Source organism: Marmota flaviventris, chromosome 19, assembly GCF_047511675.1.
Source record: "Marmota flaviventris isolate mMarFla1 chromosome 19, mMarFla1.hap1, whole genome shotgun sequence".
In the NCBI taxonomy this organism is placed as follows: domain Eukaryota; kingdom Metazoa; phylum Chordata; class Mammalia; order Rodentia; family Sciuridae; genus Marmota; species Marmota flaviventris.
In genome coordinates, this window is record NC_092516.1 from 9,275,054 (window position 1) to 9,302,767 (window position 27,714).

At 48.4% G+C, this 27,714-nt stretch overlaps 1 protein-coding gene across 2 annotated transcripts in view; it reads left to right on the top strand.

Moving 5' to 3' along the window:
* The window catches only part of Snx29 (sorting nexin 29), a 385,059-nt gene that overhangs the window by 256,304 nt on the left and 101,041 nt on the right, over window positions 1-27,714 (top strand). For both annotated transcript variants that reach the window (XM_027940802.3, XM_027940803.2), the window contains 2 exons: window positions 773-889; window positions 27,375-27,430. In XM_027940802.3, the coding sequence (XP_027796603.2) occupies window positions 773-889; window positions 27,375-27,430 (173 nt within the window). The remainder of the gene's footprint in view (window positions 1-772; window positions 890-27,374; window positions 27,431-27,714) is intronic.

The window sequence follows — 27,714 nt, forward strand, 5'->3', positions numbered from 1 at the left end:
TAGCCTACCATATAGCCACCTCCATTTTCATTTATTTGGTGTCAGCCCACATAAATTGGATTGGCTGATTCAGTTTGGAGAAGTTCCCCTGCTAACCGCGGGCCTGAAGGGTGCATCTGGGCACCATGCAATGGCAGGATCATAGCCCACAGCCAGGGCTCTGGTCTGCCCTTTGCCAACGGCATGACCTTGAGCAAGCAGCTTAGACTCCTGATATGCAACTTTTCTTTCTGTGATGTGGGAGTAGCAGTCTCTGCCTCCCAGAGCACCTGTGGTGCAGCCAGGAGGCACATGTGGCGGGGTTATCCTGACATGCAATTGGCAGCGACTGGGATATAGTTGTGCACTGGCTGTTGTGTCCGTCACCATAGTTGGCACCACCCTAGAGAAGACTCTGGCTCTGCGTTCCTAGTTTTCAGAACGGTTGCAGTCACTCTTATTGTACTGTTAGTAGGGACATTCTGGACACACATGGCACAGCTTACGGAGAAAACACCTTTCTAGAAAAATCGAGCCTGTGTTCCAAGGTCTAGATATGGTTAGATACAGCCAGATTTTGACCATGTACTGTGGCCTGGCACCTCCAAAGTGTTAAAATCAAGCAAATCAAACCGTATTCTACTTTTGAGTGGATTTGCATATCTCATAGGTAAGCTGCGCCTCTAGCCCCAGCCCTGCTGAACCACAGCAGGAATAAGGACATAGGAGCGGGGACAGGCCATGGGGGAAGGTATGCCTCTGGGTGCTAAGGTGTTGTGCTTGTCTTTTTCAGGTGGCAGAGATGCATGGAGAGCTGATCGAGTTCAACGAGCGCCTGCACAGGGCCTTGGTGGCCAAGGAAGCTCTGGTGTCCCAGATGAGGCAGGAGCTCATCGACCTCCGGGGCCCGGTGAGTGCTCCCCGCTGGCGGGTCTAGCCTTGCCATCTGCCCTCCCTCCCCGTCTACTGGCCTGCATGGCCCACAGCCCCATTGATTTGTTTGGTGTGTGCATCACTGGTGGTGGCAAGGCTGTGGGAGAGCACAGACACTCCCAGAAGGCAGCTCCTTGTCCCCACTGTCCAGAGTGAACTACAGGACCCTGGGACCTCGCTCTTTCACGGGTGGGAAGAGGTGGAATACATGCAGTGGTTCAAATTCTGCAGCCATGTGCCCTGTTCCTCTAACAGTCTGTGTTCTGACATTGGCACAGAGCCTTCCCCTCCAGGTTTTTATACTTTAGTACACTTATTTCCACGAGTAGCCTGGGTTTTGTGTTCTTTGCTTGACTCATGTGATAGTATGTGTCATATCTGTTTGTCACTTGTTTTTAATTCAGTATTGTGGTTTGAGGTATACATCCCATGTCCATCTAGCATGGGGATTTTTAAGCACAGCAGTGCTGATGCTTTGAATTGTGTGGTTCTCCATCATGGGGGCTGCCCCTTACACTGGGGGTCCCTGGTTTCCACTCCCCAGAAGGCAGTAGCCTCACCTCCCCCTGTTGTGACAACCACATATGGCTTCTGACATTGCTTAGTGTCCCCCTAGGGGCACAGGCACCTCTGGTTGAGAAGCCCTGATCTAGTTCATTCACTTTGTGTTGAATGAAACACTGAAATATTTTTTATCCCGTCATAAGCTCATAGGTTGTTCCCTGCATTTTACTACTGAGACCCAATATTGTGAGCGGTCCAACACTGGTCCTTTGGTGCCCGCATGTAGCAGCTTCTTCATTTTAAAATTTATTTATTGTGTAAAATGGTTGGAGCCCATGGGGAGGTGAATAACTAGAATGCACTATTATATGTCCAATGTCAAGTGCAGCGGTTCTCGGTCATGGCCAGTCTTATTTTAAGTTACTTATTCTTGCTTCCTTCTCTACACTGTGCTATATATGTCCAAAACTAAGAAAACTTAAATACTCTATCATTATCACCTCCAATTACCAATAATTCCTATTCACCATCGAATATTGGTGTTTGAATTTCCAACCATTCCATTATTTCATAATTTTTTATATTCAGGATCATATGAGGTTCACATATTATAATTGGCTGGTATGTCTCTTATGTGTCTTTGTCTTCCATAATTAAAAAAATTATGGTTAAAAAAAAATATATGTATCATAAAATGCACCATCCTGACCATGTGTAGTTCAGCCCATCCCGTGTTATGCAGCAAATACCCCGTCTTCCAGCTGAAACCATCGCCATTAATCACCGACTCCCTCCTCCCCTAGAACTCGGTACCCACCGTTCTTCTGTCTCTGTGTTCAGCTGCTCCCTCGGGTTCCTCTTTGTGTCCTCCCTTATCTCTCTCCCTCTCTCCTTCCCTCTCCCTGTCCTCCCTCTCCCCTCTCCCCTCCCCACCTCTCCCCCAATCAGCTTGTTTGCTGAAGACACCAGGTCATTTGCCTCACAACTTTTACCCCCTGAACCTTGCTGCCGAGCCTCTGGTGCCATTGGACATGCTCCTTCCTATATTTCCTTAGGTTGGCACTTGGAACTGTAGGCTGAATTCAGGTTTAACTTTGCTGATGACACAGCCCCATCCTTGTGGTGGTGTTGTATGCGAGGAGAGGGTAAGGTCTGCTGTCCCTCTTTGTGATATTAGCAGCCCTTTATCATCACTTCCCAGGTTCATAGTACACCTGTTTCTCTAAGTGGCCAGGTGTGGAGTTGCCAAGCTCTGGCACGTGGAACTTTTTTGAGGTCCACCATCTTGTTAAGTAGACGCACCTTCGTGTGATCCTCCGGCTGTGCGAGATCTCCGCCAGTGCTCTTACACCCACCAGCGCTTGAGGGCGCGAGCATCTCGGCTGTATTTCATGGCCACAGGGAATTTGGCCACCCTTTGGTTTGCTGCTGCCTGTTTTGGTTTCCACTCTTGTGACTGGTTTTTCAATGCTTTGCCCATTTTTCTCTTGGATTATTTGTTTCCTCCCTGACTCTTTGTGGATCTTTTCATTTATTTTTCATTTGCGTGTGTTGTAAATATCCCCTCTCGGCCTTTGGCTTGATTACTCACTTTTAATCATGGTGAAAATTTCCAATATGCATTAAATCAAGGAGACTCATCTGAGGAAATCACATCCCCTTCAGGCAGCTTCTGCACTATCAACTTGGGGTCATTCTTCCTCGGTACACCACTTGGCCCCTTCCCAGCTCGGGTTAGTTAGATGGAGTGACGCCACCGTTCCACAGGTCCGCTGAGGTTCTGAGAGGCCCCAGTCTTTGAGAAGTGTGCACATAGCTGGGTTGAAACTCGGATCTGAAGTCTATCTTCTCGCTCCATGCTGTACCTACTCCAGGGAATTTGGGGAGCAGGGGTAATTAGGGTCCGTGCAATAGTCTGTGTCCTTCTGAGCAAGTCCTGAGGGTTTCTCTACAGTGGCTTCTCCACATTAAAGACTTGGGCAGTGTCCACTGTGGCTCCACCTGTCCATGTATCTGCAGCCCTAAGAAAGCACAGTGGAGTTGCGGGGTTCAGGAGTCCTGGTGCTGACCTCTTTTCCCCATTGTGAGTGGGGCAGACTTGAGCAGGCAAGGCTTCTTGTCTCCACCCAACTTCAAGTGTTCCCGCCTCCTCCAAGGCAGGCCTTGTGGGAGAGGGCCCCTGAGGGCAGACAGGAATTGAGCAGTGACTCTGTTTCTTAGAGTAGACCCACTCTGGACTCTGTGGTGTCCTTTATGCTGAAAGAATGGTAGATGACTACTGTCACCATGGAACTTGGTGCAGTCACCTAGCCAATATGAATGGCGAACTGCTGATATTAATTGCTGATGTTTACTGGGTAACTACTGTCTGCCAAAAATTTGATTACATACTTTTAAGCATCTGTGCTTTATTTAACCCTCATCCACCCTACAAGTAATTATTTATGATCCCCATTTTGCAGAAGAGGAAACCTAGGCTTAGCAATGAGGTGACTCGCCCAGCATCCCACCGTGAGAAGTGGCACATCTGGGTCTGACTTAAGATTCGATTTTATTTTATTTTTTTAACAGTTGAAGTTTCAAAATCTTGGACTCTTGACAAATCTTATTTTACACATGCTAAAAAAAAAGTCAAGTAGTTAAAAAAGGTTTTCAGTGAAAAATAAATCTCCTCTTCATTGTGGCCCCTGGGTTTTCTACCCAGAGGCAAGAAGTGTTAGGAGCCCTGGATTTATCTTTGCAGAGGTGAGCGGTGCCTGAGTCAGTCTCTGGCATGCACCTCCGCATCTTAATTACCAGTAGCCTGCTGAATTCATTGTTCTCTGTTACTTTTTCCTCATTTAACAAGCACTTCAGAGATCTGTGTCTCACTTTTTATGCAGATCTGTCATTCTTTTTAAGAACTGCACTGGTTTCCTTGAGCAGGCCTGACCTGCCCTCTGCTGAGGGGTTCACAGGGTTTGTCCTGCTGGCTTCCAGCAGAGTCTGGCTCGAACCCCCATGGAGTGCTGCATTCAGGCTGGAAGGTTCTGGGTGGACTCGAAGGCCCAGGTTTCTTGTCTTGCAGGGTCTTGGCTTTGGGAAGGGCTGCCACCACCTTCCAGTTCCCTCTGCCTGCAGCAGGACAGTTCTTTCCAGGGGCCAGCTTTCTTTAGGAGGCCACAATTGAGCGGGTTCCAACAGCTTGTCAGGCATTGTCCTCTTATAAATGTGACACTCCAAAGGGCTCGGCCCCACCGATGTCTCCTTGTGTGCCCCTTGTGGTGCTGGGCCTCCTGTCCTCCTGGCTTTCACGCTCCGTCTCCCTATTGCTGAAATGCCGCTCTGGGCCTAGTGACCTTCCCACCATCTCCTCGTGCTTCCTCAGGATCCCTCCCGATGCCCTGGCAAGGTTAGCTCCACTCGCGGCGTGTTGACGGGGACTCTCCCTTCCCATCATGATGACTTTCCGTTGCTCCATCGCAGACCACTCTGCGCTTCTTTCTGCTTCCTTTGAATCCCAGTTGGTCCTCAGGGTAGGTGCTCAGCTGTGGGTCACCTCGTGGAGTGGACGGTCAGATGGCGTCCAAGTCTCCCTGGGCCCCTGAGACTGCAGGCCCATCTTCTCCCTCCACTTGTGCTCCCCAGCTTCAGCCTGAACCCCTTGAGGTCCAGGACGGCCACTCACATAGAGGTGGCTCTATTTGTCACCATTTTTCCTGTAGGCAAGCTGTGATGGCAAGAAGCAGGAAAGAGTGCAATGGTCATAAGAACCTGAAGGCTGTTGGGAAGAGCTGGTCATCTCTATGGCACCACAGGGACAGCCTTGACTTGTCATTATTGCTTCGGGGCTACCTTGGTCATTTCCCCAGAATCAAGAGCCGGGGCAGAAGGAAGGAGGCCTTTTCCAGTCCAACATGATCTCCGGAGGCGTCTCTTCCTCTGCACTGTCAGAGGCGTGTCCTTGGGAATCTCAGGCTCTGCTCCCTTCTTTTCCAGTTGGCCTGGCTCTCTGGCGGGCGGGTGAGACCTCCCCTAGGCATCTGAGTACCCCAGGGACTCAAGGATCAAGCCAATGTGCTTATGTGGAACCTCAATTTCCTCTTTTGACAAGTGGGCATGAACATGGCACCAACCGTTTACGAGGGTCCCTAGGACACTGCCAGTGAATCAGGTACCAGAACACATGACGAGGGCCCATTCCATTTTCATCTCTGAACTCCTGTATCTGGTACTATGCTTGGCAAGTAGTAGGTGTTCAATAAATGTTTCACGATAACTTCATTTTCATAGAGCAGAGGATCACTGCAGAGATCCAATGATAATTAAGCAAAAGACAGGAGCAGGGACACAGTTTCTGCTCTAAATGTCATACTCTAAGCTCAGTTACTTATTTTAAGGAGAAGGAATTTGGGATTAAGGGTTGAATTTTTTTCCTTTTCTTTTTTTGAATATAGGTATTTTTAGGACTCTCATTATTTTTTTTTCTCTGGTATAAGATGTGAATGAATGCTGGAGTTTGGTTTTTTCTTTTAAAACCCTTTTAGCAGGATTTGATTACACTCTGGGAGAACAGCTCCTAGTTTGAATAATAAATGGAGACAGGGAAATAGAACCTTGTAAAGACCGCAAGACGTAGAGGTCAATTAATGTCACAGCGGTGAAGGCCAGACGGAAGTGGCTCATTAAATCCAGGGTGTTCCCACAGGGGAGCAAACGTGGCTTTGTGTGGTAGAAGCGGGGCTCCTCTTTCTGTCTGTCCCATTTCTGGTCACCTCCACTGAAGCAGAGGAGAGGCCTGGCCAGGTGTGGTGGCACACACCTGTCATCCCAGCAGCTTGGGAGGCTGAGGCAGGAGAATTGCAAGTTCAAAGCCAGCCTCAGCAACTTAGCAAGGCCCCGTGTAAGCAGAAATAACCAGAAATGGGAGCAGACCTCGGATCAGCAGCCGTCCTCATCAGGCAGTGGTGGGGTGGCAAGTGGCGCGTTTTGTGTTTTATGGGTCCTAATGAGAGTCCATCACAGCAGAATGTTTAGTGGGATTTAATCATTAGCGGCTTGGGACATGCTGGCTGGGCAGTAAGAAAACAAGTTGTGCAGATTAAAAATGTAAGTTGGCAAAACAGCTGTAAAAGCTTGAAACTTATTGTTACCAGAGCCCAGAGCCAACATGTTTGCCTTCCCCTCCAGGACTCGGTGTTACTGGCAAAGGAAGAAAGATTACAGCCCAGAGCTAACGTCTACCTTCTCTCTCTCAGGACCCATTGTCCTCTCCGGGGCGGCGGGGGGTGGGGGGGTTGTTCTCCATTTCTTGGGGGATGTTATCTTCCACATCCTTCACCCCGTCTCAGAGTAACAAAAAGAGCTGGAGCGACCCAGAGATGTGGCTGGGTGGTTAAGCACCCCGATATAAAAAGAAAGGAAGGGGGGAGGAAGTCTGCACAACTTGCGGTGTGTGGGGTCACTGCCCCCACTCATGACCTTGGTGCAGCTGGCTCAGTCCCCTCACCTGCCCTCCCCCACCCGCCTGCGCCTTGCGGTGCTGCCGTTTGCTGTGTGGGTGGTGTGCATTTTTATCCTTTCTCCTCGGGTCAGCCCCATGTCATTGCCCCGTGAGGTTGGTTTCTCAGCAGAGCACACTGAGGTGTAGAGGTCTTGTGGCTCTGAAGGCTGGTGGCTTCATTCATGGTAGTTCTGAATGGAACCCAGGGCTCCGAGGCCAGGCCCAGGCAGCTCACCCACCCCCACCTGCCCCTGTCCTTTTCAAGGAAGCCCAGTGCCTGCCGTGCCCCAGGCAGAGCGCCGTGGGTGCTCTTAAACCCCCTGGCAGGGCGCTCCAAGGCGGGTCTCCTGCCCGCACCGGCCTTCCCTCCGTCTCTTCTGTTCACATGGTGCCTCAGAGTGTGTTTGTTAGTCCTATTGGTCATTTGTCTTGATGTTAAAGGGTTCTGAACACTTGGAATCTGGAGACGGCCGTTTTCTAAAAGCAGGACAGTGATGGAGAGGGTGGGCACACTTGGTCCACGTTGGGTGAGGCACTTGTGATGGAAGATGTTTGAAAATTAGTGGAGGAGCGATAGGCTTTCCTGCAGGACTTCCCAGAGAGTTATGCATGGTGCCTTGGGCCTGAGTGCAGCAGCATCCCCCAAATTATTTGGCCAAGGAATAGCTTTTCTAAGATGTTCATGGAACTGTGTTTTCAGGAATGTATTTGGAAAAACTAGGGCACAGTTAAATGTCGTGTTAGTTATTGACATGCCAGCTAGCAGGGAGCTCGCCCAAGCCTGCTGTACCTCATGGGCTGTCCTGATGCTGAATTTGTAGGGCCAGGAGGAGAGGAGGTAACCTAGAATGGCCTTGGGGTACATTGACTGCCCACATTCCAGGGAGTGAGCTGCGGGTGTCCCATCCTGGATCCCAATGGCCTCCCTCCGCCTCCTCAGGTGCCCAGGGCACTGGATTTCCCAGGCTCTGACAGCCTCTTGACATTGGTTTCAGTGAGCAGCTCTTACTGGCTTTCCGAGGTACTCCCCTTTCTCTCTGTTCTCTTTCGTCTCTACCTGCCTCTCCCTCATCTGTCCCTTTTGTCTCCCCTGTCCGTCCCTCTCTCTTCCTCCTCATTGTCTTTTGTTGTTGTTGTTGTTGTTATCCAGGATTGAACTCAGGGGGCACTCCACCCCTGAGCCATATCCCCAGCCCTATTTTGTGTTTTATCTAAAGACAGGGTTTCACTGAGTCGCTTAGGGCCTCACTTTTGCTGAGGCTGGCTTTGAACTCATGATCCTCCTGCCTCAGCCTCCCAAGCTGCTGGGATTACAGGTGTGTGCCACTGCACCTGGCCCCATTATATCTTGTTTAATAAGATTTACAATGCTGTACAGCACAACAGTTATTGCCGTTCACCGTAAGCACCCCCCAACACTGCACATCTTTCTCTTATCCTTTTGATGGTTCAAGACCTTCATGTTTTGTGTGGACTTCAGTGAAGCAGGTGTGTAGGATCAGCCTCTGGAACTGGCTTGTAGACTCCCCACTGCCTTCTCTCCCTGCTGCAGACCTGGCCTGTCTCTGTGGCACCTCCTGCTCCAGCGTTGTGTGTTGACTTTTCTGTTCTTCCCTGTGGGCTGAAGCCTTCTCTGAGGCGGGAACTGTGACTTCAGGTCCCTCCTTACAGCCTGGTGCATACAGCCTATGGATCCGACCTGCACCTGCAGTGTCTAGGGTAACACTGCTGACCTGCATGTTGGATTATCCAGAAAGACACCCTCCTGTTTTGCTGGGCAACAGACTCCGTTAGTCCCCCCTGTGAGCAGCCTGGTTTGTCCATGGGACACTTTCCTTCTGTTGAGGTTCCCCGGGCTGGTGGGAGAGAAAGACAAGTCATTTAAAACTCAGGGGATGAGAGAAATGGAAAAACCCCATCCCAAGTTTTGTAATAAGGTTCACTTCAGAATAAAATGCTTCCTGGGACTTTCTCGGTATCTTTAAAACCTTCTGAGGGAGAGATCTCATTTGAGGTCTGATGCTATTTAAGTATGGAAGCTTAATAGGAAGTATATTTTTCAGTTGGGTGGCACTTACCGGAATATCTAATGATCAAGTACCAAATTGCCTGTGGTCCCACGGCAGCTCTAAACATTGCATTCCAAATTTTAAGAGGCTTTTTAATTCGGCACTTGGACATCCGGGTTTTAATCGTCTGCCGTCTTGGAAGAGATTATTTTAAAAAGTGCCATTTAAGAGAAGCAACCAAAAATATATCTCATATAGAGGCTTAACTCAGAAATTAGTTTTTGACACAAAATCGTTTGGAAAGATGCTTACAGAACCCACTTTAAACCTCTCAGTGCCAGGGGATAAAAGCCCCCTATTTGGGCCCAGCTGTTTCTCTGTCAAGGGGCAAATACCCCAAGTGATCAGTCACATGACCTTTCATATCGGTGTAAACCGTCCTGGACTCTAGGGATTATTAAATGCCAGGTCTCATTTCTGACAGCTTGTTAGGTAACCTCTGGCCCCTGAGCTCTGCTTACTTCCACCGGTACTTGGCTCCTACTGGGAGCTCCCGGGGCTGGGGTAGGTTGAGCTGGCTGGCCAAGTCTGAAGAGCGTGGAGCTTTGAAAATACATTTCCGTGAAGAGCCGGCTTAGTATCCTTTGGCAAACGCGGTGTGTACAAGAGTCACCCCAGAGTGGCTGGGGCCACACTGAAGCAAACAGGAAGCACCTGCAGAGGGGCAGTCAGATCTGTGAGCTCCGCACTGCAGGGCGACTTCAGCTGAGAGTGCAGGGAAGCTTTGCTGGCCCCGCTTGTGCCACCTGTCACGCGCCACCTGTCACTCACTCCTGTTTCATTGACTGCTTTATGTGGAGCGAGGCACTGCGGAGATACAGGAGGCGTAGAAGATCCAGCCTCTGCTCTTGGGGAGGCCAAAGACCGGGACACATTTGTGACACCATCTCTGATTTGACTATGTCATGGTTTGGCATGGAGACGGTCCAGACCAGACAATCCTTTATCTTCCCTGCCACGGATTCTGAAGGAAGGTACTCCAGGATTCTGAGGCCACTTGAACCCCCACATTTTACCTCGTCTCTGTCCTCCAGCGGAGGTTTGTGTGTGCAGGGCTTGGGTTGACTGCTCACCGCACACCCAGCAGGAGGAGTGATGGACAGCGGCCAAGATGCTTTTGCAGTTCACAGATCCCTCCTACTTACCACCCAAGGCCTTCCGGAAAGTGTCACTGTTTGTCCTTTGGATTCCATCTGACCTGGGTGTACGGCTTGGAGTAATTACAATCCTGAGTGCGTGGCACAGGCTCATTGGTGGTACAAGCAAGGCCTGCTCTGACACTTGGCCTTTGGTCTTGCTCCGTGAAGACTGCTCCCAGACCTCATTGTCACCTTGCCACACGGGTCATGCAGGCCCCTGGCTGCTTTGTCCCCAGGTGTAGTTCACTCAGCACTTGTAATTAGGTTGTGTGTGTTGGGGGGAGAGGTCCTGTGCTGGGGGCAACCACATGGGACCCCTGCTAGGCAGGGTGGCCCCTCCTTCCAAGAGGTCACACTGTGGTGCTGCCCTGAACCATTTCATTTTGTCATCTTTCACATATGGACCCGCCTAGCCCCTTCCACTCCGTCTCTACCACACTCTGCAAATTTTCTTGACCAAGACACATTCATCCAACTCCTAACTTAATTTGTTTCTCTTTCTGCTAAGTTAATGCACACAGTATTTCCAAGGATAAGTACTAACCACAGGACTGCACTTGCACAAACCCTCTAACTAGACACGTCCTGGGTACTTATCCTTAATTCAACACATTTCCTTCTGCAGGTCGATGGAGTTCTCTTCTGATTAGTCATACCTTGCTCACCAGTTGCTTGTCACTTTTTAATCTTCCTATTTAAAGGAAATCACCCATAGCACAAGAGTTAATAACAAGAATCAACAAATGGGACTTACTTAAACTAAAAAGTTTTTTCTCAGCAAGAGAAACAATAAGAGAGGTAAATAGGAAGCCTACATCATGAGAACAAATTTTTACTCCTCACACTTCAGATAGAGCCCTAATATCCAGAGTATACAAAGAACTCAAAAAATTTAACAATAAGATAACAAATAACCCAATCAACAAATGGGCCAAGGTCCTGAACAGACACTTCTCAGAGGAGGACATACAATCAATCAACAAGTACATGAAAAAATGCTCACCATCTCTAGCAGTCAGAGAAATGCAAATCAAAACCACCCTAAGATACCATCTCACTCCAGTAAGATTGGCAGCCATTATGAAGTCAAACAACAAGAAGTGCTGGCGAGGATGTGGGGAAAAGGGTACTCTTGTACATTGCTGGTGGGACTGCAAATTGGTGTGGCCAATTTGGAAAGCAGTATGGAGATTCCTGGGAAAGCTGGGAATGGAACCACCATTTGACCCAGCTATTGCCCTTCTTGGACTATTCCCTGAAGACCTTAAAAGAGTGTACTACAGGGATACTGCCACATCGGTGTTCATAGCAGCACAATTCACAATAGCTAGACTGTGGAACCAACCCAGATGCCCTTCAATAGGCATTTATACACAATGGAGTATTACTCTGCACTAAAAAATGACAAAATCATGGAATTTGCAGGGAAATGGATGGCATTAGAGCAGATTATGCTAAGTGAAGCTAGCCAATCCCTAAAAAACAAATGCCAAATGTCTTCTTTGATATAATGAGAGCAACTAAGAACAGAGCAGGGATGAAGAGCAGGAGGAAAAGATTAACATTAAACAGAGACATGAGGTGGGAGGGAAAGGGAGAGAAAAGGGAAATTGCATGGAAATGGAAGGAGACCCTCATTGTTATACAAAATTACATATAAGAGGTTGTGAGGGGAATGGGAAAAAAAAAACAAAGAGAGAAATGAATTACAGTAGATGGGGTAGAGAGAGAAGATGGGAGGGGAGGGGGGATAGTAGAGGATAGGAAAGGTAACAGAATACAACAGTTACTAATATGGCATTATGTAAAAATGTGGATGTGTAACCGATGTGATTCTGCAATCTGTATTTGGGGTAAAAATGGGAGTTCATAACCCACTTGAATCTAATGTATGAAATATGATATGTCAAGAGCTTTGTAATGTTTTGAACAACCAATAAAAAAAATAAAAAATTAAAGAAAAAGAAATCTTTCTTGAAAAATAAAAGCCCATCTCAACTTCCTTCTCTCCAGAACCTTCCTTCATTAGCCTTGCTGAGCTGGGAGTGAGCAGCTTCAAGGGCATCTCAAGGTTGATTGTGGGAGGCTTGCTTCTCTCCTTGCAGTGAATGTGTAGAGTCTTCTAGTAAAAGTCAAGGCTGCCTTTCTGAGTGTTTTTATGGAGTTGAAGTCCCTGGGCAGCAATTCTTTTGGGTCCAGAGCAGATTGTGCCTAGATACGTTGCTTTCTCTTTTCTTAGGGGTGAGCAGAGTATGTGAGCACATGGGAACAGAAGGGTAAGGGATAAAGGGATCCCTGATTTAGTGGCATAATCTCACCATTGACTCCCTGACCTGTTCTTCTGGAGATGACCTCTTCCCGAGCGGTGAGTGGCACCTTGGTAGTGCCCATCCTGCCTGTTCGTGAGCTGTAGCCGTTTTGCCCAGGAGGCCACAGAGCTGCTGCTTTGATTTCCTCATCCACACCAAAGCAAGAGGCCACAGCGTCAGATGTGACTGATGTCCCAGCCAGGCGTTTTGAGGTCTGACTTGGCCAAGGGTTCTGATAAAGTTAAAAATACCTTAGACCCTTCCCCCCTTAGAATTTTATTTCTTTTCTGGGAAAGTGCTCATTTCATTTCTTCCTCCTCCTTCCTCCTCTTCCCTCCTTTTTTCTGGGGTCCAGGAATGTTATTGCCTTTGCCAGTAAGAGTTGCAAACCCTCAGCAGAAATTATTGCCTGTCCTGATAAACTTGCATCCACCTGTTGGCCCCAATCACTCCATATGGTGCAGATATTTTTCTTTTTTCTAAAACATTGCTGTTTCTTTTTAAAAAAATCTTTTTTTGTAGTTGTTGATGGACAGCATGCCTCTGGTTTTTTTGTTTTGTTTTGTTTTTAATGTGGTGCTGAGGACTGAACCCAGTGCCTCACACATGCTAGGCAAGCACTCTGCCACTGAGCCTTGGTACTTTTACATTTAGCTCATCCCCAGAGAGAGGACTTCACTAAGTTGGTGAGGCTGGCCTTGAATTGCGATCTTCCTGCCTCAGGCTCTCTAGTTATTGGGACTAGACATGTACCACTGCATGGGCATCATTTTCTTTAAACTTAAGAAAATTATAAAACTTTACATTTAATAATACTTATGCATGGAAAGTCATGGTTACAAAGAGCATAAAAAAGGTATTTATACTCTTCTATAGATTTGATAAACTTTTAAGTTACAATGTAAAAGAGAACGACTTGGTGTTTGATGCATTATTTCAACTTTTATGTAGAAAGATAATCAGATATCACGGAAAATATTATATTAGCTTTGTTTTAAAAATAATTGGACAGATGCCACAGCAGGACCTGACATCTGCGTTTTCCTGCCTCTTATATCTGCTCTTTTCCTACAATCCCCCCCTGCCCCAGCACTTACCATTGCTATGACATGTATTTGCAGCACTTGGTTTTCCAACTTTGGTTTTTTGAAAGATGTGCTTTAAATTTTTTTTTTCTTCTACCTGGTGGCACACACCTATAATCCCGGCTACTTGAAAGGCTGAGGCAAGAGAATCTCAAGTTCAAGGGTGACCTCTGCAATTTAGTGAGACCTGTCTCAAAATAAAAATTAAAAAGGGCTGGGGTTATAACTTAGAGGTAGAGCACTTCTGGGCTCAATCCCCAGTACCCCCTCAAAAGATTATTTATATACACTTACACACACACATATATATGTATATACACACACACACACACATATATATATATATACATATATATACATACATACATATATATATGTGTATATGTATGTACATATAAAGGCAAAAAAACCAAAGTCCATTTTTTGAAAGAATTTAAATAATGCACAACTTATGTACAGTACAGAACACAAGTGTCCCTCTCACAGAAATACCACTGTGGAAAGTTTGGCACACATCCTTCCATGTATGTTTTTATGGGTGTACATATACATACAGGCGTGTATGCATGTATGTGCACATAAAATACACTTGTTTAGCATAAGTGGGATAAGTCAGATTTCCTTCTTAATTCATGAATATATTTTGGTTTCTATTTTCCTCTTAATCTTTCAGTCTTCCCCATCCTTCAGGGTCTGGTTCAGTATTTAAGAAAGCGCAAGTGGACCTGTTAAATACTGCATTTTGATTTTTTTTTTTTTTTTTGGCACTGAGGGTTGAACTCGGGGGCCACTTTACTACTAAGCTATATTGTCAGTCATTTTTTTTGCTTATTTTAATTTGGAGACAGGGCCTCACTAAGTTTCTGAGGCTGGCCTTGAACTTGTGATCATCTTGCCTTGGCTTCCCAAGTTGGTGGATTACAGGCCTACATCACTGTGCTGACTTGATCTCCCCACCACGCCCCCCACCCCTGCCAGCATGCTTCCTTCCAATACTACTTACTAGCTCATGGTTGTCCTTTGGCTTTTCCACGAAAGTAGCATTGATTGAGCACTTATCATATACAAAATTCTGTTCCAAGTGCTGTAAACGTGGTAACGAGCCCATGAGGTGTGGATGCTCCTGTCCCCATTCTAGAGATGAGGACACTAAGGTGCAGGTAGGATGGTTAAGGCCCCAAGTCCTAATGGCTAGTAAGTGAGGAGCTGGTGAGTCCCTTTTTTAGTCCTGTGTACCCATCTTTAAATGGACTACTGAGGCCCAGTTAAGAGAGTTGTATGAGGTTTAAATCAGATGACGCCTCCACATCACCCCAAGTCGGGATAGAGTGCCACTCTGTCATGGTCCTGAGTAAAAGGCCTCCGTCCTGCTGAATTTCCTTCCTAGCACTCATCATCACTTGGCAAAGAGTTGGTCGTGTGCCGTCTCCTGTCTGTCCCCATGTGCTTGGCCGGGCTCCCTGTACCTGCTCCAGGGCGGTAAGCAGCCGTTGAACGGGTGGATGTTCGTGCTCACTTCTCCTCCATTGCGTCCCCACCGCAGATGTCCAGAAAACACTTGGTGAAGCTGCCGGAAACGGCATTCTCTGCCAGCTCCACGTAACAACAGAGGGCCCTGAACTTGACTCAAGATGGTCACATTGCTGTTTTTATTTGTTCTCCTGCTGTCAGGAATAAGAAGCTAGTGTGTCAAATATGTTGCCCACCCCTGATTTTCCTGACGTCTCAATTTAAATCCTTTCCAATTAGTGTATGAAATTATCCATCAGTCACAGAGAGGACTCATGCCTTTGGTGGTGGCTGCCAGAAAATGCCAGACCTAACTGGAAAAGCTGTGGGGGAGGGAAGAGCTGGCTAGTGGAGACTGCCTGCTCCTGAAGCTGTCCACCAGAGGAGTGGGCAAGCCCCAGGTCGGCTGGTTCGAAGGAGGGTCCTGACTCCTGAAAAACTGAGGAACGCTGACCAGGCCTTCTCAGTTCTCCAGGGCTGAACAAGCCTTTCTGCTCAGTAACTCTATGGTTTCAGGCAAGATTCTCTCTCAGTGTTCACATCTGTAAAGTGGATTGTAGCATATTAGTCAGGGTAGATTGTGTTATGCTGGAGTAACAACCCCAAGAATTCATAAACGGAAAGGGGTTTCTCCCTCCCTCCTGCTACTCGGCCTTCATGGATTGGCAGGGCCTCTGCTGCTTGTATTTTAGCTGGGTATTAAGTAGAAGGACGAGAGCTTGACTGAGCACACAGTGACTCAAAGCTTCTACCCAGAAATGAGACATCACTCCTCTCTTAATTCATCAGTAAAGCAAGTCCCTGTGGACACATCTGACTTGATGGGGTGGGCCGTAGTCTTGCTGCACCCCAGGAGGAGAGAGCAGAACTGCTGATGCGTAGCCCAGGTCTCCCACAGGTGTCACCTGGCTCCCAGGAGTTCTAAGGACTCAGCCAAGTGACATAGTGCCTGCACTTAGTAGGCACTGAGTGGACTGTAGTGCTGCTGGTCTGGTGGAGGCGGAATGATGCCGATTGGAGACTCAAAGCTGATCCACAAAAGCTTCATCTTACTGATCTCTTTGAGTTCCCTGAGTTTCAGGTATTGTGCTTTGAACTGAGGGTCAAAGTAACACCTATGTGCTCTGTGTCCTTGACGAGCTCATGATCTCCCCTTGGCAGCAAGGATTGAGGGGTTGCTTTGGGGTTTTCATTTTCAGGCCTCGGTCTTGCTAGAAAACTTGCAGACTAAATCTCTACCCAGTGTTGGCAGCAGAAACCCCAAGGGCTGTTCTGATCTAACTGGACCTAGTGTGTTGAGCAATCTGGAACTGGCAGTCCTGGGCAGGAGAGCAGGAGGGCAGCAGGGCAGCAAGGCAGGAGATGCTGATTGGTTCACATTATTTTATGCCCACCCTTGGGTCAAATCTCTCAGAGGGATGATTGCCCAAGAGAGGAGCAGCCAGCCAGACAGACCCCGTCCCTTTTTCTTGCCCCCTCCCTCCTCCTTGTTGGGGAAGACACGGAAGCTCAGAGCAGGACAATGACCTGCTTGCTGCCAATTAGCCTAGTAGAATGGGGACAGTTGTGGGTTCAGAACTGTGCCCTCTTGTGCTTTGGTTCAGTTCCCAAAGCATCCTCTCCAAGAGTCATTGGGTTCAAAGGGCATTGGAGACACATGGCAGTTGGGGAGATGGGATACTGAAAAAGGTTAAATTGCACCAGGCCTGGCATCCTTGATTAGCAGAATGTGGTCACTGCTTATTGACAGAGGAGACTGAAAACAAGCCACTTTCTCCCTGGTAGGGCTGCTACTTCCCTGAGCTCCACGAGGAACGGTTTAGGGCTCTGAGGGTTTTGGTGATGGCTTCCTGCATGGTCAATGCCAGTGAATGGAGGCCACCCAATGACGATAACACCATGTCTTGGCTGGTGGTGGAAGGCCCTGGTGTGTGTGAAGGGGGCTGATGGCCTTCGTATGAGAGCATTTCTGGAAGATGCCATTTTGGACTTACTGCCTGTCTTCAGAGTTGCTGTCACAGAGCAGATTGTCCAGGAGGTAGGTTCCAGAACATGACCCTTGATTGTCTGAGGATGGAGATTTTGGCTCCAAGCATTCTTTCTCACTCCTGCTATGAATGGTCTAATCTCTTGGCTGCAGAATGGAACTCCTGAGGCTAAGAAATTTCTTGGACTGTTTGCATCCAGCCTCCCACCCACCCTTCTGGCATTTCTGGAAGCCCATAGCACAGGGGCTAGGAGCAGGTGGATGAACTTAGAAATGGACTCGTACCTACGGTCATCGTTCACCCTGAGGAATGTCTTAGCTACCCCACTCTGCAGCCTCCTGGAACACACTTGCCGCCTCAGCCACGTCAGGAGAGGCCGCTGCACTGCCCGCCCTCACCTTGCTCGCCTCCCTGTGCCAGGTGCTGGGATGGAATAGCCCTCCTGGCTCTGAATTTTCATTCCTTCACTGACTCCCTACAAAGCCTCTTGGAGAAGTATTAGTCCCTGCTTTATAATCGAGAAAAAGGAAGACACACCACAGAGGTCACATGCCCTGCTCAAAGTAGTAGAGTCCTAGTGTCAGCCTTGGCCCATCTGGCCCCAGGGCCATGCTCTGGGGAGGCGCTGGGATGCCCTGCCGTGGGCTCAAGTGTACATTGCCTGGCTCCAGTCCTGCCTGTACCATTTAGAACCCTGTGCCCTTGAGCTGGGTGAGCGACAATGATCCTGGTGCCTCTGCTCAGGATGACAGGGGTAAAATGCTTCAATGGGGTCAGGCATTGGGCAGGAGGCCACTCAGTGTTAGCTGTCATGTTTGTTCCTTGGGCTCCTTAACACATGACCACCTGTGTGGGGTCTCACAACAGTACCCTGCTCCCTCCCCATTCTGGAGGCCAGAGTTCTGAAGGCAGGGGTCAGAGCAGGCCTCGCTCCCTGAGGAAGCTCTGGGCAAGGTGCCTCCTCGCCTCTTCCAGCTCCCCTTGGCTCCAGGCATTTCCTGGCTTGTGGCCACGTCACACCAGTCTCTGTCACAGTCTTCTTCTGACCTGCTCCTCCATCCTGTATGCCTGTCCTCTGGATAAGGATAGTTGTCACTGGGTATAGGGCCAAATGGAATCTGCAAAGACCCCTTTTCCACATAAGGTCACATTATAAGTTCTGAGGCTTAATATGGAAGTGATCTTTGGAAGCTACGATTCAATCCATTGCAGCTGCTGTTATTGAAAAAAGGAGTTTTTGTTTGTTTATTGTTTTAGAAACAAATAATATATGGATACACTCTCACAATACATTCTCAATGTAAATCTTCAGACTTTGAGTTAAAAATCTCTTTGACCACCACCCTGGATTCCGTTCCCTTTCCCAAAGATAACTATTCCAGTGAGTTTGGTGCTCATCCTTCCAGACCTTTCTATTAGGATAGAAAGATACTTGCTTTCATGCAGTTTTTTTCCTGTTGCCAGGTACCATTATGGGCCTTGTGTATACTGAGGCATCCCTCACCCCAAGACTTTCCTTACAGGTGAGCCATCGACTCTGTTCTGAGAGGGGCTGGCAGAGGGGCTGGTGCAGCACTGACGTTTTGCTGTTGGTGTCCTGCTGCCGCCTGGCTCTTGCCTGGTTGGTGGGCGAACTGCAGCATTTCCCCCTCTGAAGTCCCTCCAGAGTCTCCCCACTGAGAGAGCAGCGACCAAGGGCCTGTTCTCCCCTCCTGCTCCAAATCTGCTTCCCCTCCCACCCTGCCTTGTGAATCGGCCTCACAGCCAGGTCTGTGTGGTTGATTGTGTTGCTGGGTTGTGCGAGGCCAACTCTCGATAATCACGTGTGCCTGGGCTCTTTCCTTCCGTCATCTCCCTGGTACTTGCGTGGTATGTGACTCCTGAGCAGAACTTGGTGCAAGCTTCTGGAGTCTGACTGTGAGTAAGAGGAGCGCACAGGTGTGTTGCAAAGGAGCAGCTGGCCCCTCAGCCAGGGTGAGGGCTGCCGATCACCCCACTGCCACGCCCTCAGCCAGGGTTTCCAGGGCATTTTGATGCTGCAGACCACCGTTGACCCCCTTGAGCTGCTGCTTGATGAGACCTGCCAGGTGCTGGTTGGGCAGCTCTCCTACAGAAGCCCTGCCACAGCCCCCAGCACAGCTGCTGTTTTACAGGAGGAAAGTGAAGTCAGAGAAGTGTCCACTAGTTGAAGGCCACACGGCCAGGTCAGAACTAGTCTTTAAAAAAAATATTCAAAATGAGGAAAGAAATCACAGCAAATCACGATTAAAGAGCTGATACACCACAGAATCCAGAAGAACACAGTTTCAGTAACCACCTGGTGCACTGTCATTCTTTTTCTCTTGAAGCTCTATGCTCCGATAGCCTCTTTATAAGACAGAGCTATTATATCATTTTCTATACAGAGAATAGAAATAATTCAGTTGTTAGAGCAAAACTTATTTTTTCCAACATCTTGTTTAAAAATTTAAAAGCAGTTATGTGAAAGAATTTTTTAGTGAATACCTGTGTACTTGCCACTTAGATTCCACCGTCACATTTACTGTGCCTCTTACTTTGTCCATCCATCATCCATTGTTTGCCTACCACTCACCTGCGTACCCCTCCACACACCTATCATTTCATCATTTTTTAAAAAATTCATTTCAAAGTAAATTGCATACACCAGTACGCTTCCTCCAGACACTTCAGGGTCTATGTAGCGCTTTTCTTTATCCCAAGATGTCCCTTTGTGCCCCTTCCCACTGTTCCCCATGGCCACCCTCCCAGAGTCGACCACTGTTCTGGTTTTTTCCATTATGGACATAAGTTTTACTTCTCATTGAAACTTGCATGGTGGTTCCATTTATTTTTTGAAAGGTTAATAACTCGCACATGATAAAAATTTATAAGGCACAGAGTTTAATAGGAAAAAAAAGCAAATCTTTCGCTCCCTTCTGACCCTCACTTCTGGCTGCCCTTCCCTCCCAGGCATCCGTGATTGGCAGTTTCTAAAATTGGTCAGTGCCCATAGACACACGGCTCTCATCCCAGCACACAGATTGACGTACCTCCTGTTTCCCTGCGAAAATAGTAGCTTTCCTGACACACCGCTTTGCGTCTTGCTTTTGACGTTCTATCCTGGAGACCTGTTAGCGGAGGAGACCTGTGCTGTTCCTTTAGTAGCCACACAGTCTGGCGGTGTTGTATTCTGTGTGGCTATTTCATTACTTATCCCCAGGCTTCCATGCTGTCACTGTGCTGCAGTGAAAGTCCTGTAGATTTGTCTTCGCACATATGTTGTCTGAGCATCTTAATTACTTGGAAAGGAACTAGAGGTCCATTCTTAGTAACTCGGATATTTTTCTCACACCCTTCCCTTTCCTTCCCTCTTACAACCATCCCTTCATCCATCTGTCTGTCTGGACATCTGCTCATCTGTCCCTCCAGTGGGAATGTTCATTGAGCAATCGCAGATGCCTGCTGCCATCATGGGCACTCAGAACATCATCCTTGAGACTGTCATTATCTTTTGGGAAAAACAGATGCATCAAAACCGAATTCACAGAAGTTTGATAGCTTGTCTGGGTTTCTGGGATAAGCAGCGGATAAAATGAAGATTCTTTAAGGTATTATTTGCCGTTTGCCTACTCCCAGTCAAGGTTTAAAAACCTTGACTGTTTTTAAAACCACATGGATTCGATGCCTCTAACTGTAGATATGTGACAAACAAATTAACAGACAAGCATGGAACCTGGGAAGTGGTCCAGACCCAGGCCAGCTGCCTCCTGGAGGCAAGGATTGCACATGGCCAGCCTCACGAGCAGATCAGCAGCCCGAGCCTGGTCACCCCAGCTGGAGGCCAGAGCCATGTCATTCCACACTTTGTTCCTTGTTGCAAAAGGACATGAGAAGGCAGGAGTGCTGGGGTGGAGCACAGGCACCATTTTCGGTAGAGAGCTATCTGACTTAGGGAAGGCTGTTGGACAACAGAGACAAGAGAGAAAGTGACTGGAAAACACAAGTCATGGGCCATTTCATGGTTGGGGACAAAGATTTGCTGCCCTGTTGTGTCTTCCTTCCTGCCTTCTTTTGAGTGGTGGATCTGAGTGCCCTGTTGTTAGAAGAGAGGAAGTAAGATTCTTTTTCTTTGTGAGTGTGGTTTTTTTAAATCTCCAAACTAACTTATTCTTACCATGCATGAAGATTTTGAGTTTGCTACAAAGCAGTTTAAAAATTGATGGACGTTTCAGTGTGGAAACTGAGCTTATATGATGATTCATTCATTGAATCAGTCATAGTCAGTACCCACAGTGTGCCAAGTGCTAGGCCAGCTGCTGGGTGTCACGGAACTGGTAGGCATGGTGAGCATGGGGATGGGGAGCCTGCTGTCTGACTGCAGAGGGGTCCAGGGCACAGCTCAGCATGGAGTGATTACAAGCTGAGGATTGTGGGTGGCAGAGGGTGGCATTGGGAAACCTGTTTAGATGTGGTGGTTAGAGAAGGGGCCTCCTAGGAATTCACATCTCAGCTGAGACTGAAGAATGAGACCTACTGGCCTCGAAAAGAGAGGGGAAGACAGGGTGAGGACAAGAGGGAGTGTAAGAGACTTGTAACACTGGCCACAGGTTCCACGATGGTCAGAGGGAGGAAATGGGTGAAGGTGTTGTATACAGTAGGTGCTCAAACCTTGTTGGTCAAAGCCCTCTTACCTGTGTTGTTGATTTTTAAAATGGCAGCAAAGACTGTGGTAAGCAGGGAAGAAACCAGGGCTTGCTGATGCCTAGTGACTTCTCTATGCTGTGGCAGGCGCCCAGGAGTAGAGCTCAGAACACCCAGGTAGCCCTGTCCCTGGGAACTGCTGTGCTCAGCTCAGGGTCTGGAGGCATTGACTGTGTGGGCAGAGGTCAGAGAGGACCTGGTCAGAGGTCTGGCCTTGCTCTCCATGCCTGGGACCTACCCAAAGCCATTCTGCAGTGACAAAAACAAAAGACTTAGGGTTTTCAGCCACTGTTCACCTGTGGACATCTGCTCTAGAGCGGCAGCTCCCCTCAGATGGGCTTCACCCTGTTGGAGGTGCTTCACCAATACCAGTTGGGTTCTATGATCTTCCGAGCCTTGTGGAGGCTAAGTGCACAGATGGAGGCCTCTGCATCAAGGGGCAGCCTGGCGTGGTGGGTAGGGTGCTCTTCTCTGGGCCCACACCTGCATTCGAGTCCCATCTCTGTTGCTCATGACTCCAGTGGCCTTGGGCAACTTCTGTGGGCTGTCTTTGTTGTGTGTCAAACCTACCCCAAATTTAACAGCTTAAGTGTTTTAAGTTTTCTTAAATGATTTTGTGGGTTGACTAGGCTCAGCTGAGTGGTTCTTCTGCTTCATATGGCGTAGACCAGGTGCAGTGATCTGGAGCCGCACGGAACTGGACGTCCAAGATGGCATCCTTATTCATCCGGCCGTTGTTGCTGACTGTCCAATATGATGTAGATGGAATTATGGACCAGAATTCCTCATGCATCCTACCCCCACCTGGAGATAGTTGAGCACTTGAAATTGCTGAGGCTCCTGAGCAGGCTAGGAGACTGGGTGGGTTCCTGACAATATTCCTCCTCCTGTTTATTCACATGGAGCCCTCTTGTCCTGCCTGTGAGTGGAGGTGACACCTCTGCCCACAGGCTGTTGAGAAGAGGACCTGGGACTAGCTGTGACATGAAAGCACTCAGCTGGGGGCTGCAGTTGAGTGCATCTCCGAGGAGGGAAGGCTTTTGCCAGCCCTGTCCAGATCCTGATTCCACCCAAGGGAGGGAGCTTGCTTTTTTTGTCCATGGATTTGACAGATTGGCTGATGTTCCTTTCCTCCCCTCCCTTCTCTCCTCCTCCTTGCTCCTTCATAAGCATTTATTAAGCAATGGACGATCCTCCACTTTGGTAGAGCTGTAGAACTTCTAGGCTCTGCCCAAGTTTGGGGAAGTGACAAGCATGGTGCAGGCTGAGCCAGTGCTGGAGTCCATGTTGACGTGGGAGTCGGAGCTCGAGGCCTATGAGAGAGCTGCCCTCATGGCCCGTCCCTGCCTCTCAGGCCCAGGGAAGCCCAAGCCAGGAAGGATCGTGGAAACCACTGTTCCTGTACCAGGAGCGAATTCTTCACAGATCTCTGCCCCTCCGTGTCCTCACACATGCAATGCTGGTGCCGTCTGCTCCAGGAGGATCGAGGACTCTTGCTGCCCTGTTTCCCTAGCACTGGACTCTGCTCTCCCTGTACCCAGCTATTGCCACATGATTGCACAGACCACAGGCAGAGGGGGAGCTGCCCATTTCTTTATGCCCTGTATGGAAGGTGAACCAAGAGAAGGCCGCGTCCCCGAGATGAGTCCTTCAAGATCCTCCAGACTTCAGGAGGCCATAGGGCATGTTGGTGGCTAATATCAATAGAAAGTTGATTTTTTTTTGTATAAAATAGTCCCTGCCCCACCCTCTTTTATCACCAGCATATATGAAGTAGAGGAAGCTTTCTGGACGTTTGCTGTGGACTCCAGGGGAGCTCTGGCGCCATTCTGGGCAGGCAGCAAGAAGACAGTTGTAAGATGCTCACTGAGCCTGGTCTGCCACTGTCACCCTGCTACTGTCCTGGAGCCTGGCCTCATGCTCCGCAGAGGCTTGCAAGTTCACGGGTTCTTCTAAGCAGCCTCGTGGGCACTCGGGTAGACACACAAACATCTAGCTTGCTACTCCCAGTAAGGTCACAGCATTAGCAGAAAAATGTCTAACTCAAAAGGACTTGGCCCCAGACCCATGCACTTGCCATCTAAGATTCTCCAGAAACCAGCAGCCTGTGGGGGGAAACTGATCTGGACCTTGAGTTGATCCATTTGGAAGAAGCTGTTTGTTGCTTGTAAAGTGATGTCTGTCAATAAGATGGCCGCCCTGTCTGTCTCTTCCCTCCATCCCTTTGGTTGCCCTTTGTTTCTGCTTTGTGGGATGCCTATGCTCAGGTGCTTGGGAATGAGGCCCCTGGGGACAAGCTCTGTTCCCTTTGTGTTTGGGCTGTGGCTGTGTTTAAAGGAGGTGGTGTTTGTGCATCATGAGGGAACTGGTGTCCCCAGAACCTGTGAGTCCCTCCTCCAATCTGATCCTTAATCCACACACCATGCCCAGAAGAGCCTGCCTGGCCCCAGGTGCAAGGGAAGATTCAGACTTTCGATGGCCGAGCGCTACCTACAGTCCTGCTGAGGAGCAGATGCGCGCCCCTCCCACTGGACTCCATGTGGGTGCACAAGGGAGAGAGGAGGGTGGTGTCTGGAAGGCCACGTGGGTGCAGAACCCTGGCTCCATCCTTTTCCATCCCTGATCAGTGAGCGCGAAGGCAAAGCCCCTTCCATCTGGCCTTCTGCATCTTGGTGAGATGCCTGGGGTGGGAAAGAGATGTAGAAACCACATGACGCACACTGAGCTTGCTCCAGGACGTGTGTCTGCCTGTGGCCACTCAACTAACACGTCCTTGATGTAGAAAATGCTGAAAAGTTCCAAATCTAAATCACAGACTCGTCTCTCAGAGGCAGCTGGCTTCTTTCCTAGATGCGGCCCCTGTCATCTGGCATCTCTCTCAGATACAGCCACTGTCGTCACCTGGCTTCTTAGATAAAGCCACCATTGTCACCTGGCTCCTTCTCAGAGGCAACCACTGTGTCATCTGGCTGCATCTCACCCCAACCCTGTCGACACCAAGTGAGCTGGGGATCACACTGGGCATTTGCAGTCTCTAGCTGCTTGTTATTAAACAGAGACTAGAGTTTTTTTTATCTCTTTCATGAAACATTTATCAAAAGCACTCTTTTGGGGGAAGCTAATACATTTGTATTAAATTTCTTTAACTTCCTTCACAACTCACATGCCATCAGAGTATTTGCAAGTAGCCTCATTCCCAGTGCTGTGCTCCCAGGCCCTGCCCCTGGACACCCCTTTCTTTGGTCTCTTGGATTCACGTCTTCAGCTTTTTGATGCAGAAACAAGTTCAGTGGGATCGTCTCACTTCCCCACGTCTGCCCCCGAGGCAGCGTTCTGGCCCTAATCTGCACCCTGCTTTTGCTTCCCCTACTGATCTATCTAAGATGTCTTTTCATAATAACACAGAAAAAGCTAGTGCATTCTTCAGAAGCATGATTACATTTTTTTAAAGTAATTTAAGCCATACTTTTTTTTTAATCTTACGGAAAGAGGAAATGAAAAATGGGCCTTTTTCCTCCCAATCTCACCCCTAATCTGTTATTGGTAATAGCCATTTTTCCTATTTATTAAGTATTTTTCCAGAATTACTTTTAGGTCTGTAGCCTCAGGAATGTGTGTGTGTGCAATGTGTCTGCACGCACATTCACACGTGTATGCAAAGCCTATTTGAAATTTCTTCAACCTGGCCATCTCATGTGGACATCATAATTTCTTGAACCACTTCTCTGCAGTTGGATCTTTAGATTGTAATCTTTTTCTTTAAGTTCTTTAAGCAGTTTAAAGAGGGATGATCTTTGACATAAATTTTGGTGGTGTCTTTGGGTTTCTTATAGATGAATTTTGTTGGTGGGTTCCTGGGTCACAGGACATGGATATTTTATTGGATCTTGGTACATGCAGCCTCATGTTTCCTAATATTCCATCTCTTTGCAGTCAGCTGTTGGAAAGTGGTGGTCACTGCAGTAGCGGGTTGGCACCAATGCCCAGCCCAGCAGATCCCTGGACCCCTGGGATATAAGACTGTAGGAAACTGGGGCTCTGACCAGAAGCAAGGCAGGAGCCTCCTGGCTGCTTTGCAGGAGTCCGTTCGCAGTGCCATCACAGGGACATCTGCCTGCAGCCCAAGCTGATGGCTCAGCACAGATGTCTGTGGAGGGCTCAACCTAGTGGCTCTCCCTGTGGCTGCCATGTACAGAGGGAAGGCCCCCTTGAGCTAGCCAGCCAGGTTCTGTGTCTGAACACACTGCTGAAGGGTAAAGAACACACGACCCTGCCTTCACAGGTGCTGCTATCAGAGCTCAGAGACACGAGATCTTTCTCCCGGCAGGCTCTACTCTGGGTATCTTACACATAGCAGCTCACTCTATCCTCAGGACAACCCCATGTCACTGTTACACCCACCTCACAGTTGAGAAAAGAACAACACAGAGAAGTGATTTGCTCTTAGCCACACAGGAAGAAGGGGTCTGACCCTGGGCCCAGGCTCCATATCCTCTCACCCTCAAAGCCAGAACCTAGTTCTTCAAGAAGAGCTGCTTCACGTCCAGCCTTCCGCACAGGCCGAGGGGCTTCAAGCCTTGCCTTTGAGCTGGTTTTCCTCTTTGCTGAGGGTTCCTGACAGAGGAAACTTAGAAGTCTTAAAGGCCTGGGTTCCTGTCTGCTTCCTGATATGATCTTGGGCAAGTTACGCATCCTTTCTTGCCGCCTCCGAAAAGTTGGGGGATAACACCCATCCCTGGGGTTGTTATGGAATTGGCAAGATTGTGGATAAACTGAAGTCCTGAGAAGTGAAGGTGTGAGTTCAAGGGTCTCTCTTTTCCCCTCACTACCTTATGTTCTTCCCCATTCCATTGGGTTCCCCTTAGCCTTGGCCCACATCTTAGAGTCCTAGCGGATTCAGTTTCTCAAGGAAGCTCCTTTCCTGGGTTTTGGAATAACATCGCTGTTTATGGAGCATCTACTGGTGCTGAGCATTTTGCAACCTGCTTTATAGAACAATTGTGAATCCTGGGACAGTCCTGAGGATTGGTTTCCCTGGGACAGAATCAAGGCTGGAAGGGTGGGGCTCACTCGGGATCCCACAGGCTTTTGAGTGCCTGCTGGACCCTTGTCTCCATCAGCATCCCGGGCAGCCCTGGTGGGGACCATTGTACCTTGAAGCCTGGTTTCTCTTACCCCATCACATCCTCACAAGGCCCCTCTGAGTGAGGAGAAGCCAGGTGCTGCCTGAACTTCTCATACATTGTGGGGAAAGGTCAGGGCTGTTTCAGGGTAGACTATTGGCCTTTGGTGTTTGTGTGTCTGTGTGATGCCCATCATGGTGACAATGGATATTTTCCCCATCACCATCTGATATCTTGCATCTCAGATCCTAATTAGCCCTTTATAGCTCCAAAATTACACGCTTTTACATGCCTGTGATTATCTCAATAGGATTAGCAGTCCTTTTCCTGTAAAGATAATTGAGATGGCTCATGGTGGCATATTTTATTACTGCAACATTATCTCCAGCCATCCCTGCACAAAATCTCTCACTATTTTCTAGTAACTGCTTCTTCACCTCATTCTGAACAGGAAATGTTCGGGAATCATTGCGAGGCAGAAATTGTCCGTGATTATGCAAACCATGGTAACCATATGCATTTTCTCTCTTCCTCTCTCCTCCCCTGGTGGCAGGTGCCTGGAGATTTGAGTCAAACATCCGAAGACCAGAGTTTGTCGGATTTTGAAATGTAAGTCCATGGCATGTGCTCACGAGGGGTACTTTAGAGACAGGACTCTGTTGCTGGCTCAGGTCCCAGAAGACCCCCCGGGGAAACAGAAATCACCATTAAGCCCACATCAGGTTGATTTGGTTGTTATGGAGGGTACTTCTCCCGCAGCCCGGGCCTTCTGGTGTGTTTTATCTTCCCCTTGGGTTTTTGAAAATCTTTTTCCCTGGCTGACATTTCAGATTTGGAAGGTGTCACATAAAATTTTGAATTTTAAAAATTTCATTTGAAAGTTAGATTCCTGT